The 19,951-nt window shown below is 39.9% G+C and overlaps 1 protein-coding gene across 1 annotated transcript in view; it reads right to left on the bottom strand.

Moving 5' to 3' along the window:
* The window catches only part of LOC138172453 (complexin-4), a 39,775-nt gene that overhangs the window by 13,116 nt on the left and 6,708 nt on the right, over positions 1 to 19,951 (bottom strand). The window contains exon 2 of the mRNA XM_069102226.1: positions 19,268 to 19,355. Within this exon, the coding sequence (XP_068958327.1) occupies positions 19,268 to 19,355 (88 nt within the window). The remainder of the gene's footprint in view (positions 1 to 19,267; positions 19,356 to 19,951) is intronic.

Below are 19,951 nucleotides of genomic sequence, written 5' to 3'. Positions count from 1 at the left end.
CTCCTGAAGTGTGGAAAGGTCCCAAACCTTTCAGGAGGCTTTGCATTCACCATACCTCACGGTAAAGTTTTGTCTACAAACAAAAACCAGTCTGACTAAAACCAATGAACAGTTTATTTAAGTAAACAACTGGGATTGTGGGCTACATGGTGACAAGTAACTAGTATGATGGATTTTTTTTGGTTTTGTTACTTGTTTTTGACTAGGTATTTTGTTATTGTGGAGCCACAGCCTTATTGAGAATTGTCTTAATCATTAGTGGAAAAAAATATTCATCAAATGCTCAGTTGCTAATGATACTGTTAAGGTGAAAAAAACGCCCTACATGTTAGATTGCACAGGGTGTGAACTGATGATTTCCACCCTCGAAGAGCATACAATCAAAGACACACACACTGATATGCACAAGCAGAGAGGCCATACGAACAATAGAATAAAAACTTTCCATAAAAAAACCTTAAATAACTAGTGTTTCATTTAGGGGAAAGTCATAGTATAATAGATAGAGGGATGACCTTGAAATTATTTTGGGGTCAAGTCCTTCCTCTGACACTAGGTGACTGTGAGCAAGTCATTTACCCTATCAGTGTTCCAAGGACTAAGATTGGATGATACAGTGGAAATTTTACATACCTATGAAATCATAGTTATGGACAAAAAAAAATCGAATGTAGGAGAATTTGGAAGGCGGACTACAAAAAAATTAGACACATATATTCTTTTATTTTAGAGGGATTTCAGTGGAAGATGCATCAGAAATTTTTATTTGCTGCTGTGGCTGTCCTTCCCCTCCTCAGTTACTCAGTTACCCCCTTTCCACACCGGTTTTGGATTTTAATTATTAGAAAATAGATTCTGATTATTTATGTTCAATGAGTGCCTACTATGGGCTAGGTACTGTATTAAATAATGGAAGAGTCCAGTGCTCCAAGATTCAAACTATGGACATCTGGGACTTTTCTGTTCTAAAGCAATTCAAGGATTAAATTCTCAAAGTAGACTCCTGTGATAATATATGAATAAATATATATGTGCATATATATTTTTTCTAAATGGAATACTTTTAAAGACAGCTGCTTTATTCAATACATTTTCAATAATATTCAGAGAAGGCCCCATTGCGAACTCCAAATAAATGATGCCCTACATAGAAGAGACAAACACCAGGTGTAAATAAATCATATTCCTCAGTGGGGGGTGAGACATTTTTTTTTCAATGACTAACCAAGATTGACAATTCTGTTAATAGGATTAAGGTTCATTATGGAACTCTTTTCTCTTATTAATTTGGTTTGACTTGCATATGGATTTGGGATTTGCTAAGAGGAGGAGCACATTTTAGTCTCAAAATAGCCTGATGGTTTTGTTTGGAAGATAATTCTTGATTTTATTTCAAGTGAAGAAAAATTATATCATTATGATGTTAATCTATTAACATTACTTGTCCCTTATAGTAAGAACATCGTTTCCTTTAAAATAACGATTAAATGTCCAGACTTGTAATACTTATAGGGACTAATTTGAATACAACAAGACAGAAAACTTGTTTCCACTGGTTTTATAATCTTCTTTCTGAGGTGTTCAAGTTTCTTTGGTTACCTTACAATATTCAAGTTTTCATTTAGACCAGTTTTTATAACTAGTTATTTCTCTGATTCGCAAAATCCTTTTTAAAAACAGATTTGAAACAAATTATTAATCAAAACAAATCTGTAATTTGGTGAACGTCAAACAAAACCACATTTTAAAAAATGTCCTTATTGATCTATGGATGTAATCAAGGTTTTGTTTTGTTTTCTAAAGTGTCTAATGAAACTGTGCCAATCAGAACTGAATCTTTATCTTTTCAAAGTCTACAGCATTAAAAAGGGCCTGCACTAAACACAATTTGGAAAGAGGAAAACTCTATCTGTCCCATCCTTTCTGTCTGGAGGAAAGAGTTTGATCAGGGGCTTAATCCCCATTGTATTTTTTTAAGATGTTAGTGAGGAGCAGAACCCAAAGGAATGAAACTCTTAGCAGTGATATCATATGCTCTGGTTATCCGAGAGTGGAGGATATTTGGGGCATCTATTCATCTTGGACAGACAACCACATACACTGCCTTTCTATATAATATGAGTAATCCTGAATATGGAGCAAAAGAAAAACCCAATAATTCTTTTGGTTCAAATCTTCTCTGAAGCAAAAATTTTTTAAAACACACACACACAAATTTCTTACTAAGATAATCCATGGGTCTGTAACTAATATACACTTCAGTCCTTCAAGGAGCCGTGATTTAATCAGTGTGAGCACTCCCCCCTGACAGTGCAGCTACTTCAACTTAATATATGGGCTTCAAGAGTTGTTGTGGCTAAAAGAACCATAATTCTTTCACAAAGCTACTGATACCCTTCTATGAACTTTGGTAGGATTAGTTTTTGGCCAGCAGATGTACAGTCTATCACTAGGTTAGTACTAGTATTTCTAGTTTGGGGAGACCTGGTAGAGTTTGTGATTCATCGGCATTGTCTCTGGTTGAACCCCAGATCAACTCCATGTCACAAAGAATAAAGACTTTAGTGAAGGTTGGAAGACACATCTGCAATTATATGCTTCCCATTTTCTTCTTTTTAAAAAGGCACAGCTACAATTAGAGAGACTGTTTACTCTAGGATTTCTGCCTGTGGTACTGTATCCTTGAAGAACTGTAGTCCAAAATGGAATGTCTTTCTTTTTTGAAGTCAGTTGGATGGATTCTCCACACAGCTGGTCCATGGACACATAACTTTTTGGCAGACATAGCAAATAGACAATGAATTGTACTCATAATTAAATAGAAAGGGAATGGATTGTTATTGAAGGTTTATGTAATAATTTTAGGGACCCCAATATTTTCTCTGAAGAAAGCTTTATCTTTTCAAAGGTCCTTGGAATGGAATTGGAAGACCGACAGTTTTGCAGTGATGCTATGTGGATTAGAATCATAGAATACCATAGTGTCTGAGAATTGAAAATGGAAGGTCAGCTAAAGAGTGCTAGAGAGATAGAGATATGTGATGAATGTGCATATGTATTGTATCATGCTACCCGTCATAAATTGTGTGTAAACAGAAGCACAAAACATGCCATCATGGAGGATTACAAGCATGCAATGTTATATATACTGGCAAAAAAAAATGGTTGATATGTTGATTGGTTTTTGCTTAACCACTCCCCCCCCATCTGTTAAAACATTTTATTGCAAGGGATGGTTCTCTGCATAAGGCAGAGAAGTATACCTTCCGAAATTAAACAGTGCAACAACAAAAAGAATCAGTGAAACATTGCATTTTAAAAGGGAAAAAGAAAAGGTCCTATCAAAGAGGCGACTGGGCAATGAGGCCATTCTAATTATGTAGGAACAGTGAGAGATCAAAGAGGGATGGACCACACATTGTATTGGTACCCACACAATATCAAAAGATCTAGAAAGGAAGATCAAAAGATCCTAGCAAGGCTGGGCTATCTACCTATGGAAGATTTGCAGGAATGTATGGACAAGATAGGATGGGGAAGGTACGGATGGGTTGCAATCCCCATTGGGTATTGGAGGGAAACTCTCACTGAGTCATACCCAGTGTGTACAATCAAGTCTGAATTTAAAATGCATGTGGACTTCTTGGATTATTTTTGGGTGTCATAGGATAATAGAATTCTAGATCTGAAAGACTTTAGAGGTTATCTAGTCCAATATGTTTATTAATGAAATATGATTTTGGGGGAAAGACATTTAGATATTTAAAATCTAATTATTTGTTCATTTTTATCATGCCCTTGCTAAAGGCTATTCTTTTCTTATTAGCAGCATTAAAAATGGTCACCAGGTATCATCAGTTTCATTGATGACCCACATAAGCAGGGAATAAGAAAATATATCATAAGAAGACTTCTAGTACTTGTCAAAGTGAGTCACTCATTCCATTTAATAGTCACCTGGTTTATCTTTCCCCAGTCAGCAGAGTATGACCTTTTTAATAAGAGATCGAAGTCAAAATAGTTACTTTAGAAAATTCACTCCCCAATCAAAAATGTGGCAAAGTAATCTTTATAAGATGTTGCAGCTCCTGGGAGGACATTTTCCTCAAATTTTTTTTCCAAGTTGGGCCCTAATAAGGGAGCTGTCGTGGGGGCCAAGAACTGAATCCTGCTGCTATTTAACCTCTGGGATAGCAGCCCTGAGCAATTATGAACGAAGTATCCCAAGAGATTAATTGTTGTTAGCTTGAGGACATTTGAATGTGTCGCCCTCCCTGTGGCTTATTAATGTCATTATTGCTTCCTAATTGATACAGATTGATACTAATGTTAGCATTATCATTTCAGCATTCTCTAAGGCACTGGTCTTTGACCAGCGGCCAGGAGGGTATGAGGCCCTAGCTTCCCTTCTCTGGCCCTTGCTCTCTATTACAGAATATCAGAACTATAAGGGACTTGAAAGTTTCTTGCATGTTTCTCCTATGAAATACCTCAGCTTCTATTGCCTCTTCTCCTAAATGCTCCAATAGAATTGTGATCTCATTCATCTAACCCATCCCCTATCTGACTGAGGATCTCTTCAACATCTCCAAGGGGTCATTCACTCTTTGTTCAAAGATAACTAGTGAGAGAAATCCTGAGTCAGCCTATCCCACTTCTAATTGGAAGGGAACAAGCATTTATTAAACAGCTTCTATATTCCAGGCACTGCACTAAGTGCTTTGAGAGTATTACCTCATTGGATCCCCACAACAGCCCTGGGAGATAAGGACTATTATGATCCTTATTTTATAGTCAAGGAAACTGAGGCAAAGAGGAGGTGACTTTTCAGACTCCCATCTGTAGCAGTATGAGGCATCTTCCTCTTCCTCCTGCAAGCCCAATCTCCCAGCTGGTATGTGGGGAACCTCCACTGCAAAAAAAGAGCCATCCTGGCATTGACTTCAGATCTCTTGCTGCAACTATTCTTTAGTGCTGCTCTCCACTCAGTGATGAACATTCTTACACCTGGTCATGCTCTTCACATCACAGTGACTCCCACAGATCACCATCCAAACCCTATTCCACACCCCTGCCGCGTGATTCATTCCTTCTACCTCCCTCAATTCTCCCACCCCAAAGTTTCACCTTAACTCCACCCAGTCCTTCCACTGTGCCCTCTAGAATTCCTGTTCCACAGGCAGCAGACTTCCTTTTCTCTTAAATCTTTTCCTCTCATATTCCTTCTATCCACTGGCTCTTACTGAAACCTGACTTCTCCCTAACGATGCAGCCTTTCCAGTGCTGGCTGTACCTTCATTCATTCTCCTTGGCTTGCTGGTCAAAACAGGGGAGTCCGACTCTTCCTTGCTCCCCATTCTGCCACTTCTAGGTTCTCCCTCTTCCTCCATCACCCAGTAATGTCTCCTCCTTCGAAGTTCATGCTTTTCATATCTACCACTCAGCATCCCAGTAGCTACAGACCCCCAGGTCACTCTTCTTCCTTCCTCTCTCCTCCCCAACTCCTGCACTCCTACTAAAGGACTTCACCATACATATTGATTCTTCCTCTAATATCCCAACCATTCAGTTCCTTAACCTCCCATGAGCTATGTACCTCTGTCCAACCTCAGCCCCACACAAAGATGATCATACCCTTGAATTTGCCATCGTTTGCCACAAATGTACCACTTCCATGATCACGAATTCTAAAATCTCCTGATCTGACCATAATCTATTGGATTTTTATCTCTCCCTCTGCCTTCCCTATCCTTCATCTGCAGTGATCTCCAATTCCTTTACCCCTCACTTCTCTCCCAGGCCATCTCCCTGCCATAGCCACTCTCTCCTCCTCTATCTCAACTCCTTGGTGAACAAATACAGCTTTAAGTTATTCTCCCCTCTTGATTCCCTACCCCCCTTATTATATGACCAATTATGCAAGCCCCACCTCAGTCTTGGATCATTCCCACCATTTATAGCCTTTGCTCCTACACATGTGCTGCTGAAAAAAAGGTAGACAAAATCACACAACTGTTCTGACTGGGTCCAACTCCTAATTTATTTTACATAAACTAAATTGGGCTCCCACTGTCGCTAGGCAATCCTACTCTACCTTCATTATCAATTCACTATCCCCATCTCCACAGCAGCTCTTTCAAACCTTTTCATCCCTTCTCAAACTTTCCATGGCTTTCTCTCCACATCCAAACTCTCAACTGAGAATATTGCCCCATATTTTATGAAAAAAATTGAGGCCATTCACTGTGAACTCCTTCTCCCCTCTTCTCCTATCACTCAGATGCCTTCTGCCACTCTCTCCTCCTTCACCCCAGTCTCACATAATGAGGTGTTCTTACTCCTTACCACAACTAACCCCTCTACTTGCACAAGTAATCCCATTCCATCCCTTCTTTTCCACAAATATCCCCCTCTGTCATCCCCGTTCTTCTACTTATTTTCAATTTCTCCCTCTCTACTGGCTTATTTTCTACTGTCTACAAACACACTTATGTCTCCTTTATCTTAAAAAAAAAACCCTCACTTGATCCTTCCATTCCTATTATCATCCTACATCTTTTCTGCCCTTTGTAAGCTAAACTCTTCAAAAAGGTCAATTACAATTGGTACCTCCACTTTCTCTCTTTTCACTCTTTTTAACCTGTTTGGGCTTCCAAATTTGGCTTCCAAATCCAACATTCCATTGGATGTTATCATCCAATGGAAACTACCCTCTCCAAAGTTATTAATGATCTCTTAGTTGCCAAATCCTCATTGTCCTTGACCTCTCTGTAGCCTGTGACACTGTTGATCATCTTCTCCTCCCTGATATTCTCTTCCCTCTTGCTTTTTTGTTTTTTTTTCCTAGCAGTCCTATCTGATCATGTCTTCTCTGTGTCCTTGGCTAGATCTTCCTCCAGATCACACCCTCTAACTGTAGGTATCTGCCAGGTTTCTGTCCTGAGTTCTCTTCTCTTCTCCTATACTACTTCACTTGACCTCATCAGCTCCCATGGATTTAATTAACATTTCTATGTCAATTATTCTCAGATATACCTATTCTGCCCCAATCTCTCCACTGACCTTTAATCTCAAATATCCAGCTGCCATTCAGACATCTCAAAGTGGATGTCTGGTAGACACCATAAAATCACTATGTCTAAAATGGGGACTCATTTTTTTCCCTCTAAACCCTTCATTCCACCCTGCTGTCGAGAATAACACCATCTTCCCAGTCTTCCTGACTTGCAACCTAGGAGTCACAGGAATCCTCAATTACATCTCAACCCCCATATTCAATCTGTTGTTAAGACCTATTGATGTCACCTTTGCAACATCTTTCAAATATGTCATCTTCTCTCTTCTGACTCTGTCACCACGCTAATACAGGCCCTTATTGCCTCACACCTGTATTATTGTAATATCCTATTGGTGGATCTGCCTGCCTCAAATCTTCCTCCCCACTCCAATCCATCCTTCTTTGAGGCACTAGTGATTCTGTCAAAGATCAGGTCTGATTATGTCACACACACGCACACATCACTCAAAAAACTCCAGTGATTTCCTGTCTCAAAAATAAAAAACAAAAATGCTGCTTGTCATTCAGTGGCCCTTATAACCTAGTGCCCTCCCAGCTTTCTGCTCTTTTAACACTTTACTCTCCAATCCATAGTCTTCAGTCCAATGACACTGACCTCCTGACTGTCCTATGAACAAGATACTCCACCTCCTGACTCTCAGCCTTCTTTCTGGCAGTCTCTCATGCCTGGAACACTTTCCCTACTCTGTTCTAATTACTGACTTCCCTAGCTTCTTTTTAAATCCCAACTAAATCTCACCTTCTACAGGAAACTTGCCCAATCCCTCAATCCCAGCACCTTTCCTCTGTTAATTATTTACGTGTATTATATGTACATATTTGTTTGCATGTTATCTCCCCCATTAGGATATAAGCTCTTTGAGAGAAGAAATGGTCTTTTGCCTCATTTTGTATCTCCAGCATTTAGCACAGTGCTTGAAAAACAGTAGATGCTTAATAAATGTTTATTGATTACTAGATTGTTGTCTGTTTCTTAAACTTTTTTATCCTCTTTCCAATCATATCTGCCTCATTTGCAATCTGCAATTGCAAAATGGGGATCATAATAGCACCTACCTCTTGGGGTTGTTGTATGAATCAAATGAGATATTTATAAAGTGCCTGGCACATAGTTGGCACTGTATAAATACTAGCCATTATTCTTTTTATTAATTATTAATGACAGACCATTGCTTCTTTCCTTCTGCATTGACTTTCACCCAAATGCTCTACTCTGTTTCCTTTTTTCTTTCTTTTATTATTTATAGCATGCTTCTGTCTATAGTCAAACAATATCAGTTCTTTCTCTGGAGGTGGATAGTATACTTCATCATGAATCCTTTGGGATTGTCTTGGATCACTGTATTGCTGAGAATAACTAAGTCATTAATAGTTCATCATATAATATCGCTGTTACAGAGTACAACATTCTGCTCACTTCACTTTGCATCAGTTCATGTAAGTCTTTCCAGATTTTTCTGAAATCGTTCTCCATGCTTCCTTCTTCATACTTACTGTTCTACCCCCACCCCCCAGATATTTTTCTCTTCTATTTCTTTTGAACAAGTATACCCTTCTAGGACCATATCCTAGCCATGGACCTCTTCCTACAAAAGCACACTGATACCTGTGGAAACAAATTTGATTCTTTGAGTTAGGAACATTAGTTTACCTTATTTGTTACCCATATGCAGATGATTCTCAGGTCTATTTCACCTCTCTCTAACTTATAGGATTGCCCAAATTGGACATTCCCTAGACACTTTGAACTCAGCACAAAATGGAACTCATTCTCTGTCTTCTCAAACCCTCACCTCTTACTAATATTCCTAGTTCTATCAAGGATACTACCATTCTCCTAGTAACTGAAGCTCAAAACCTAGGTGTCATCCTCAATGATTCACTTAAGTTTCCTCACCTTTCCATATACGATTAGTTGCCAAATCCTGTCAAATTTTCCTTTGCAATAACCCTTCTCTCCTCTAATACTGCCACCACCTGCTGCAGATCCTTATTCCCTCATTCCTGGATTATTGTAATAGCCTTCCAGTTGGTCTCCCTGTATCACATTTCTCCTCATTCTAATCCATTCTCTACTCAACTGTCAAGTTGATCTTCTTAAAGCAAAGGTCTGATCTCCCACCTCCATTCAATAAACTCCACTAGCTCCCTATTACCTCCAGGATCAAATATAAAATCCCCTGTTTGACTCTTAAAGCTCTTTATAAACTGAACACTTCCTACTTTCCCGATCTTCTTACAATTTACTACCCCCTTCAGATTTGGGGATCTAGTTACACTGGCCTCCTTACTGTTTCTTATACATGACACACCATCTCTGTCTCTGCATTTTTCACTGGCAATCCCCATGCCTGAAATTCTCATCCTCCTCCTCTCCATCTCCTCCTCTCATCATTCCCTCTCTCTCATCTTCAATCTGTTTTTTTCCATAGAGTTCCATAGGGTTCTGTAGTTCCTCCAGGAACTACAGACATACCCATGTTTAAAAAAAAACACTTTTCCTTAAGCCTGTCGTGTTCTCATCTCTCTCTTCATAGCCAAGCCTCTAGAGGGAATGCCCTGCCTCCATTTTCTCTCTTCACGCTAATTTCTCCTCCCCTCAGATTCTGTTACTTGATTAAAACTGTTCTGTCCAATGTTAAGAATGATTTCTTTAAAAGATTATTTCAACATATTTTGATTGTTTTTATTTTTTCAGTCACATTAATTTCTGAATATATCCTTTCCCTTTCTTACCCCCAGCATCCACATAGCCATAGAACCATCCCTTGTGACAAAGATTTTTGAAAGGTGGTGGGAAGCAATTCAGCAAAACTTATCAACATACAATTTCAAATAGTATATGCAATATTTCACACCCATAGTCTCCAATTTCTGCAAAGATGTGAGGGATAGTTTTTAACCCTTCTCTCAGGACTTATAATTTGAACAAGAACTTTTGAACTTGAATTATTACAGCATTCGCTTTTGTGACTTTTTGTCATTTCCATTTATACTGTTATAGACATTGTGTATATTATTTTCCTGGTTATAGTAATTACAATTTTTATGAGTTCATCTTTTAATGTGTCTCCAAGTTCTACATATTCATGGTTATTTCTGCACAGTTATACTCCATTACATTTTATATACCATTTTGTTTAGCTATCCCCTAATTAAAGGATAACTCCTTTGTTTCTAGTTCTTTGTTATTATGAAAATTACTGCTCTACATATTTTAATGCATATGGGCATTTTTTTTCTTTGACCTCTGTAGGAGATATACTTAGCAGTGAAATCTCTGAATCAAAGTTTATATACACTTTAGGCATATTCTTAGTCTGATTCCAAATTACTTTCCAAAATTGTTGGACCACTTCATTGTATTAGTGTGCCCAGTGACCTCTTAATTCTCAAAGCCAATGGACTTTTCTAAATTCTCTCTCTCTTTCTGTGTGTGTGTGGGTCTGTCTGTCCCTCTTTGTTTTCTCCCTAGTTATCAATATTCTTCTTCTTGATCTCCTTTGCTAGTGCGACATTATTTTCACATAACTTAAGTGTGGATATTCCCCCAAGGCTCTGTCCTGGGCCCTCCTCTCTCTTTACAAACTATGCTTTGATGATATAATTATTTCTCTATATGAAGATGACTCCTAAATATATGTATCCAATTCTAATATTTCTTCTAAAATCCAGTTCCAGATCACCCAGCTACTTGCCAGACATCTCCATCTAGATGTCTTGCCATGTCCAAGACGAAATTCATATTCCACCCTCTGTAGCTCTCCCAAACCTCCTCTAAACTTCCTCGTTTCTGTTGAGGGTTAGCTCTGTTCTTCCATCGACCCTGTACTTGTTGCATCATCTTTGGAGTGATTCTTGATTCCTCCCTTTTTCTTTTACCTCTTACCATGTGGAATGATCACAGCTTAAAACTGCTGCTTCTAAACTGACCTTAAGGGCCATAATTTCTTCCCTTAACATGCATATGAAACATATTTTCATAAGAGTCAGGTTGTAAAGAAGAGTTAGAACCAATGGGAGGAGCCACAAGAAAACAAAACAAGAGCCTCCATATGCAAAGTAGAACAGAAGAAGAAAATTGTACATAAAGTTGTGAATATTGTATACAGCTTGCTCAAACTTTTAAGTGTATAAGAAATTCAGGATGACTTTCAAAGCTATCCAGACTTGCTATGCTCGTTTGATATCCCAGGTTAGCCCCAATCAGAAAAGTCAAAATATGGGTGGGGAAAGATGAATCACTTGACAGGAAGTGGCATTGTATCAGGACGGAGATGCTACCATCGGAAAGGTTAGAGGTCTGAAGGATGCCAGAAATTACAGCAGGCTCCCCTTGCTGGGATCGCTTGCTGAAGCTGCTCCCTCTGTTCTACCATATGCTAACTACAGAGAGAAGCAGTCTCAGGTGGCAGTCGTAAGACACGGATTGAAAAGCACTAGCCTCCAGGAGTTCCATTTCATACAAGACCCAAGGCCCCAAGTTTCTGACTCTTCATCTATTCACCCTACTGCATAAGTAATTCAGAACTCCAGTTGCCAACTGTGTTGTACTGTCTGGACTTCTTTGCCCATTTGCAGAAGTGATCGTGGCTTTCAACCAAATGGAACTATGAATTTCCTAGAATTCTTGAGTTCAAATGGCTTATGTAGCATCTGAAAATGGCCTGGATGTATCAGGGTGAGGGAGGAAGCAACCATTTTTTATTGCAGATTGTTTTAGGCAAGGAAAAGTGCTTACTATTTGCCTGGCACTGTGCTATCTGCTGAAGATACAAATTCAAGTAAACACAAAGATAGTCCCTGTCCTCAAGGAACTTACATTCCAATGGAGGAAGATAATGGTACCAAGGGGAGCTGAAAAGGGAGAATGAATCTGTTCATAGAGGCGAATGGTGCTGACGTCCAAAGATTTGTTTTATGTATTGTTTTATTGCCTTAGTTGAGATGAAAGGATTATATGCAGAATCCAAGCATACCTGTCCATTACTATGGGAAGTCCACTCCAGGATTTTCAAGGTGACATGCCTAGGACTTATTGAAATAGCAAGTTCAGGGAAGAGGCAGGGTTTGGCAGAGGCGGAATCTGCAATTGGATAGATCCGCTACAAAACACTGCCTTAGGTTCTAAGTCAATACAGTCTGCAAATTCTTAACCATCCTTCATAAAATTACTTTGCATTTGTGTCTTACTGTGCATACGACATCACTCTTTTTACTTATCCCTAGAGCCAAGCACATAGCCTTTCAACATAGTAGGTACTTAAGAAATGTTCAACGTTGTTAAAAACACTTTCCTCACAACAAACCTGTGAGGCACATGTTTTGTCTCCATGCTTTCACTGATCTGTGATCTCTTTCCCTTTCCGCCATTGGAATACAAGATCCTTGTAGGGAAGGATTATTTCCTTTTTTTTTTTTTTTTTTTTTTTTGTATCCCACAGTGCCTTACACATAGTTGATACTTAATAAATACCAGTTGATTGATTGGTTGTTCTTATCTACAGGTATACTCCCTCCAAAAGTACAGGTCACAACCCAATCATGCCTTGTTGTCCTGCGTAATTCTTGTCCATATGTATATGTTTTATACATACATACACATATATGCATACATGTGTAGACATGCATATGTAGATTATACATACATACATGTGTATACATGTTCTTCCATAAATCCCCATGGAGAACCCACTTAATATGCTAAAGGACTTTATAAAAAGTTTATGTTGCAGCATTCAGACTGTTCATCTGTTATTTCTTTTGCTTGTTAATGGATGGTACAGCTATTTTTTCAGCGACGTCTTTTTTAGCACTTAGAAAAACCAATATTTTCTTTTTATATTACAATCATTTTGGGTTCTATCACCCACACCTATCCAGAGAACCTCCCCTTATGACTTGTGCCCTGCTCTGGGCTAATTTCCTAGAGGATAGTTGCTACCTCCAATAACTCCCAGAATCACAAGCTCACAAGCCACCTTTGATGTACTTCCCATGAATGGACAGCCAGTAGACATAATTAGCTCAAAGCAAGGGCATTCACTAGACATAGTACGAATCATAATGATAGTACATTAAATCCCAGAAAACTGGGGTATAGTCTTACACAAACACATCCAACATCTGTAAAGCACAATAGTAGTGAGAGACTTGTGTAAGAAATACATGAGACCAAGGCAATTCACATCTCTCTTACTGCAATGTTCTTTCTTTCTTCATGGAGTCCTTATGCTGTTTTACTCTTGACTTCCAGGATTAGTTCTCCTTTGAATCCATAATCAGTTCTGCCAGAAGTCACATTTCTTAGAGCCATTCCTGGCCTCTAGTAATATCTTTTCTCCATGGCCAAGATTGGACATTACACTGAAGCAGAATTTTGGCATTATTTTAGTGTCATTTTAATTTGTCCTGCTGCAGTCATTGCAAACATTTTTCTTGTTCTAATTATTTCACTGCATCTATTCATACAAATATTCCATTACCCCAAATTTCTCATATTTTTTCTTTCTTATGGTATTTGACTACTTCTGGAGCTCATGTCATTACTGTAATAGGTTGTAACTTACTTAAACCTTTATGCTCTGTTTCTCCATTATCCGTTGGGTTGCTTGCGGTTTTGACTTTTTTGACGCTGTGGTATTCTTTGATTTGTAACTTTTGGGTATCACTGAGAGAACACTAGTATTAAAAAATTGGATTTGGGTGTCATGGAGCAACTTGGAATCAATGAGAGTGTTGCACGATTTCTCAAATATGTTCAAGTCTTCTTTCACATCCTTCTTCAGTCCCAGGCCCATATCAGTTTTCTTTTTGAAGAAAAAGTGGTATAATCAATTGTCTCTTGAGGTTTTGTCCAATGCGATCTACGTTCCTTTCTTTTTCCTCTTCTTTTTTTTTTAAGGCCGGGGAATGTTGCCTTGGATCTCTGTTTCTGGCCTTGACTCATAGGAACGAACCAAAGACTACCCCAAGTCTCATCCGGATACCTCTGGAGCTCTGTTGCTGCAGCTTGGACAGCCACCCCCACTCCACAGTCTCTTACAAAGAACTCTCTCGCCCCACTTCTCCATCTGGCTCCCAGTGAATCTGTCTCGCCATCTCTGAAATGATGCCACACCGGCTGTTTGTAACGGGAACGCCAGGTGGCGCACCAGGTCACACACTCATGGCTAACAGTGGGGACCAGATGCTTCCCTAATCCCCAATGTGGGCTCCATGTGTTCTCCTCTCCGAGGCGGGGCTTTTGCAGCCACAGGGAAGACTCTTACACGCTGTCAGCCTGAATCTCCAAGCATGTATCTCCCACCCTCCTGTGTGAGCTGCTAATCGGTCGTTTTACTCTGGGACAGACTAGAGTTTCCATTTTCATTCCCTGTTGGGCAGAAGCAAGAGAATACAGAGCTGGCTGTCCCTGGGAGTAACTCTTGGTTCCTGAGTGATGTGCTGTTATAATGAACATCCCTAATAACTTGTCAAGGGCAGAAGACCAAAGGGTTATTGGCACTGGACAAGCAGTCAAGAAAGTGGGGGCTGATGCCCAGCAGTGTGGTACCATAGAAAGGACCTGGATACAAAACCCAGCTATACTGCTTCCTACATAGTGACTTTGGGCCAGTCACTGAATTTCTCTGTGCCTCACTTTCCCCATCTGTAAAATGAAGGGAGGGACTAAATGGCTTCTGAGGCCCCATCCAACTTTTTAAAAATATTGAGCATGAGCTCAGCTCAGGGCAAAATTGGGAGACAGAGATACGGGTTTGAGAATCCATGACCATGAAAGCCACGTAAGAAGACACATTCCCTAAAGGTCACTCCACAGTCCTCCTGCTTCTGGCTCTACGACCACGAATAGGTAACTTTACTTGCCAGAGATAGTTTCTTCATTGATAAAATGGGAATAATGCTTGTCCTGTCTACCTCACAGTTGTAGGGAAACCATTCAGTAGCCCACAAAGCTCACTAAATGTGAGATGCTATTATCGTGTTACTAATATCAAAAGTTACCCAGGCTTAGAGACAACTGGACAGACAGGAACGACTCAGTAGATTCAGCAGCAGAATAAGAATGTTTGTATTGCAAGGTTTTTTTTTTTTAATTTAATTTCTTATTTTTCAAAAAAAAGAGTGATGGTGGGTCCACCACTGCAACATGTAAAAGAGTTTCACAAATTTCAAAAGACTATATTCCTGGTCAATTGCCCTTTACACAATAGACATGTTTCTGCAAAGATAAATGGAAAACATCGTTGGCACAAATAGCCCTGCTTTCAATACTCTAGGGGGAGCTCTGTATTTAAAGGAAACCTAGGGTGACTACTTTGGTTAAGTGAACTATCCCCTAGCCCGGTTGTTTTGCAGATCTCTCTGGTCGAACCCCCAGAACACCACAGAAAAGAATGAGGGGGAAAAAAGGCAGCTAAAATAGCATTGGCAGAGTATTATCTTACAGCATGTCTTTTTTGTGACTCTTGGCTAAAATACTGGACCATGTCTCCTATACTCCTGGATGGGGAACTGTGGGGGAAAGAGGTTGCAGCATAGGGTGAGGGAGAGAACTTTTGCTCTGAAGTTGGAAGATGTGGATTCCTTTCTAATTCTGTCAATTAATTTTCTGTGAATGATTCCTGGTCTCAGTCTCTTCATGGATAAAATGAGGGAACTGAGGTAGATATTCTCTACAGCCTTTATGGCTCCACCAATCTATGTTTCTACAAATAAAAGAGGTGTGATATTATGGGAACGTGGAAGCACAACCAGTTTTAAACAGTTTGGGGAAAGGGGAATCTTCAACCCTTAAAACTCCCAGGGGAAACAACGTTGTCATGCCATGGGCTCCTGGATCATGGCCCAGAGTAGATCTGGAATCCCAGATTGGCTTCTGCGACATCCTCCAGAACCCACTTTCTCCCCTTCCCCAAATGGTGGGATAGTGTGAACTCCTTACCTAGATTTTCACTCTTCAGATTTAATCAGAATCAGACTGGTTGTGGTTAAAGCAGGACAACATGACCAGAGGCTATATGAACACTTGTTGGGTGTGTTCTAGTGAGGATCTCACTGGCGACTGGGATGAATATATATACAGTCCCTGCTCACACATTCTGTGATTGTATGCTATCTCCTGGACCCCAGGTACTCTTGCCATGCTTCTCACTTCAGGGCCTTCTCTCCCTATACAGCCCCCACATCTAAACAATTCCACATAGAAATCTGTCTTCTCTTTTCTCAAAAATTTCCAGAGAAGATGTCAGTTTCCTGGGCAAGTGCCTACTAGTAGCTCATTGTTATCAGCAGGGAGAGGCTTTTTCTAAAGTCTGCTTGAAGACCCTAAACTGCTATTCAATATATTTCTCTCATAGGGTCTTCGGCAGAGATGGAGAGCAGCAATATACCTGATACCCGATGGCACCAGATGCTATCCATGCCAGCTTGGCTTTTAGTCCTATTAGGGCAGGCAGGCAGGCACACACACACACACACACACACACACACACACTCACACGCACACACAGAATGCATTGTCAATAGTGAGACTCCACATTATGGACGGTCACCCAGTTTGGTAGCATCTTCCAGATTTCCTGATCGGAACACTGGTTTGTCTGAATACTCTTGGCTAGAATTCTCAAAGTCTTTCCTGTTACTGCCTATTGAAGTGAAACAGCCTGAAACATGGCCCCATTTCTCCTGACCTCCTAGACAAGTGCCCAGTGATGAACCTTTAGAATTAAGCTGTTTTCTCTGAAGAGTAGATTCAACAATTCCCTACGGGGGTGGGTGGGTAGGATGAGGGGGGTTACTTTTAGTTTCAAACCTGTAGCCCTACATAAACTCCCCAGAAAGCTGGCCTAGAGTGACCTTTGCTGATTTTATCTTCTTTAGTCTTTAGTACCTGGCACATAATAGGTATTTAATAGATGTTTATTGATTGGTTGGTTAGGTGGATTTAATGGTCACCATTTCCCTCCCAACTTACCCTAAGCTCCTGTTCTATATATGTTTTAAATTGCCAAAGGTAATCTCTACTTGCAGGGCCAATCAGCACCTCAAAATTAACATGTCCAAAATGGAATTTGTCTTCTTTCCCAAAATGTATCTATTTCCTTAACATTTCTTTGTTTTTTGTTTTGTTTTGGTTTTTTTGGAGGGGGAAGGTAGGGCAATTGGGGTTAAATGACTTGCCCAAGACCACAAGGCTAGTTTTTTGTGTTAAGTGTCTGAGGCCGGATTTGAACTCAGGTCCTCCTGCCTCCAGGGCTGGTGCTCTGTTCACTGTATCACCTAGCTACCCCTACCCCTTCCTTAACATTTCTGCTTCAACCTATGCCATATATCTTTCTCCCAGTCAACCCAGCTTGCAACCTTGTATGTATGGGTTAAGGGAGAGGTAAGAACACTTAGTTATCTGCCAGTTCCTTTCAATTTTACCTCGCTGGAAGTTCAGACCCAAGGGCTGCTACTTCTTACTTGTGTGACCTTGGAGGAGTCCTGTAATCTCTTTGGGCTCTCGTTTTGCACCTTCCTGTCACTGGATCTCCAGAAGCCAGGCCCCTTAACGGTCTCAGCTCTGGAGTTTCCAGCCTAGAACCCATACTCTTGAATTGTTAATGTATGTTTTCTTAATGTGAAGAATTTTTTCCATCCATTAATAGGCCCATGTGACCCGCTTGAGTCACATGTAGAGTTTGTGGTGGGAGGAGCTTGCTGAGGGGTGGAGCAGGAAGGGCGAAGCAGAACCCAAAGGTAGTTGGTCAGAGCAATGAGAGCTGAGGGAGAGAGAAGAACCAGACAACAAACTGTGAGTGTTCATTTATGGGTAGGCCCGAGCAGGGGGAAGGCTTGGGGATGGCAGTGCTTCCTGCATTTTTATTGTGTATAGATTTCTTTGTTGCTATGAATGGATTTGACTTTCTGGTGTTAGGATTCAGCTTTCCAGTGTTTGAATAAATGTTTTGGTCCTGTCTTCCATGTGGAGTCTGTTATATTTTGCAATTCAGAATTACATGGGCATATTCATAGCCGCCGTAGGCACTGTGAATATTGCGTTGGCAACTACAGCTCTCCAGATCATTAAGTAGATCCTACTATTGAGTGGGCTCTAGCCAGTATTTAAATGCCTGCTATATCCCAGAGATAAAAGTGAACCAGTCCCTGTCCATGAGGAACTTGTTCCCATTCACATATAATATATTCCACATACTAATATATTAATATACATAGATCTACATATTAATACACATATCAATATATTAATAAATATATTAATATGCCAATACATGTGTTAATCTATTAATATACATGTACTGATATATTACTATACATATAATGTATTAATACACATATATAATATATTCCACATATAATTAAACATAAAATATGTATGAAGTAAATGCCAAGTAACTTTTGGGCGGGTATTCTTTCAACTGAGGGGATCAAGAAAAAGGGATTCATACAGGAAGTAGTACTTGAGCTGAACTTTCGAGGAAATTGGGGATTCTTTTTTTTCTCTCAGCCAAAGAAAAGTAAAGTTTATTGAAAATTTTCTTGCATAAGACACAGAGTAAGTCTGTGCTAGGTCATTCTATGGCGCTCTCACTATTCTATGGCGCTCTCTCTCACTATTCTCTGGCACTCTCACCGAAATTGGGGCTTCTACAGGGCAGAAGTGAGGAGGGATTGACTTTCAGGCACAGGGCAGTCAATACAAAGGAATGGAAGGAAGGAAGAATAAGCATTTATTAAGCACCTACTACATGCCAGGAAATATACTAAGCACTTTGCAAATATTCTCTCACTTGATCTTCACAACAACCTTCCCTGTGAGGTAGGTGCCATTATTACCCCAATTTTACAGCTGAGGAAATAGTTAAGCACAAGTTAGGTGACTTGTCAGGGTCATATTCAGTAAGTATGAGATAGAGTGTGAGCTCAGATCTTCTGATTCCAGGCCCAACATTTTATATGCTGAGCCACCCAAGGCGTTTCAGACACAGAAGAGGAAATGTCATACAATAAGCTCAGCAAGGATGCCCATTTGGCCAGATTGAAATGTACATGAAGGAACATACGCAAAGGAACATAAGTAAACAGGCTGCTTCAATGGCAGACAAATCTTTCTTTCCCCCCCCCCCTTTTTTTTCCTATAGTAGACAGAATAGTTACTTACTCTTTTATAGAACATCTCACCTTTGGGAGCCGGTACTTTTCTCTGAGATGAACTCTGAGGCACGCCCTCTCTGCCTTTTTCTGTGTGAATGCAGCATCCCTTTCCATTCTGAAAGTCAGAACAGAGCCAGAATGAACAAGGGTGCAAGGAGGAGGGAGAGGGAGAAGGACTGGGGAGAGCTGCTGTGCCCAGCTGGGCCCTAAAGACGCCCGTGAGGAACCAGCATCAATCAAATCAAGGAGAGACGAGGCGCTGATGGGAGTCCTCATTCCCCAAATATCAACTGAACCATCTCACAGATATACTATAAATGTGTGTTATATACATTTCCAAGGAATGAAGACATCTTATATATGTTTATATATATATATATATACACACATATATAACAGATATAGTGTAACATATTCATAAAATATTACAGACATTATAGATACATATAAGATATATAAATGTTATATTATAGAACATATATATGATATTAAAGATAAGCTTCCAATGCCAAAAAGAATGAAAATATCACGATATTTTCATCTCTCTCTCTCTCTCTCTCTCTGTCTCTCTCTCTGTCTCTCTCTCTTTCTTTCTCTCTCTCTCTCTCTCTCTCTCTGTCTCTCTCTTTCTCTGTCTCTCTCTTTCTCTCTCTCTCTTTCTCTCTCTCTCTCTGTCTCTCTCTCTGTCTCTCTCTTTCTCTCTCTCTCTCT

Source organism: Petaurus breviceps, unplaced genomic scaffold (assembly GCF_028583685.1).
Source record: "Petaurus breviceps papuanus isolate PSGF00001 unplaced genomic scaffold, PetGlider_PUasm1.0 128, whole genome shotgun sequence".
Lineage (NCBI taxonomy): Eukaryota > Metazoa > Chordata > Mammalia > Diprotodontia > Petauridae > Petaurus > Petaurus breviceps.
Note: the sequence above shows the minus strand (reverse complement) of the source record. Positions and strands in the feature narration are given on the sequence as shown.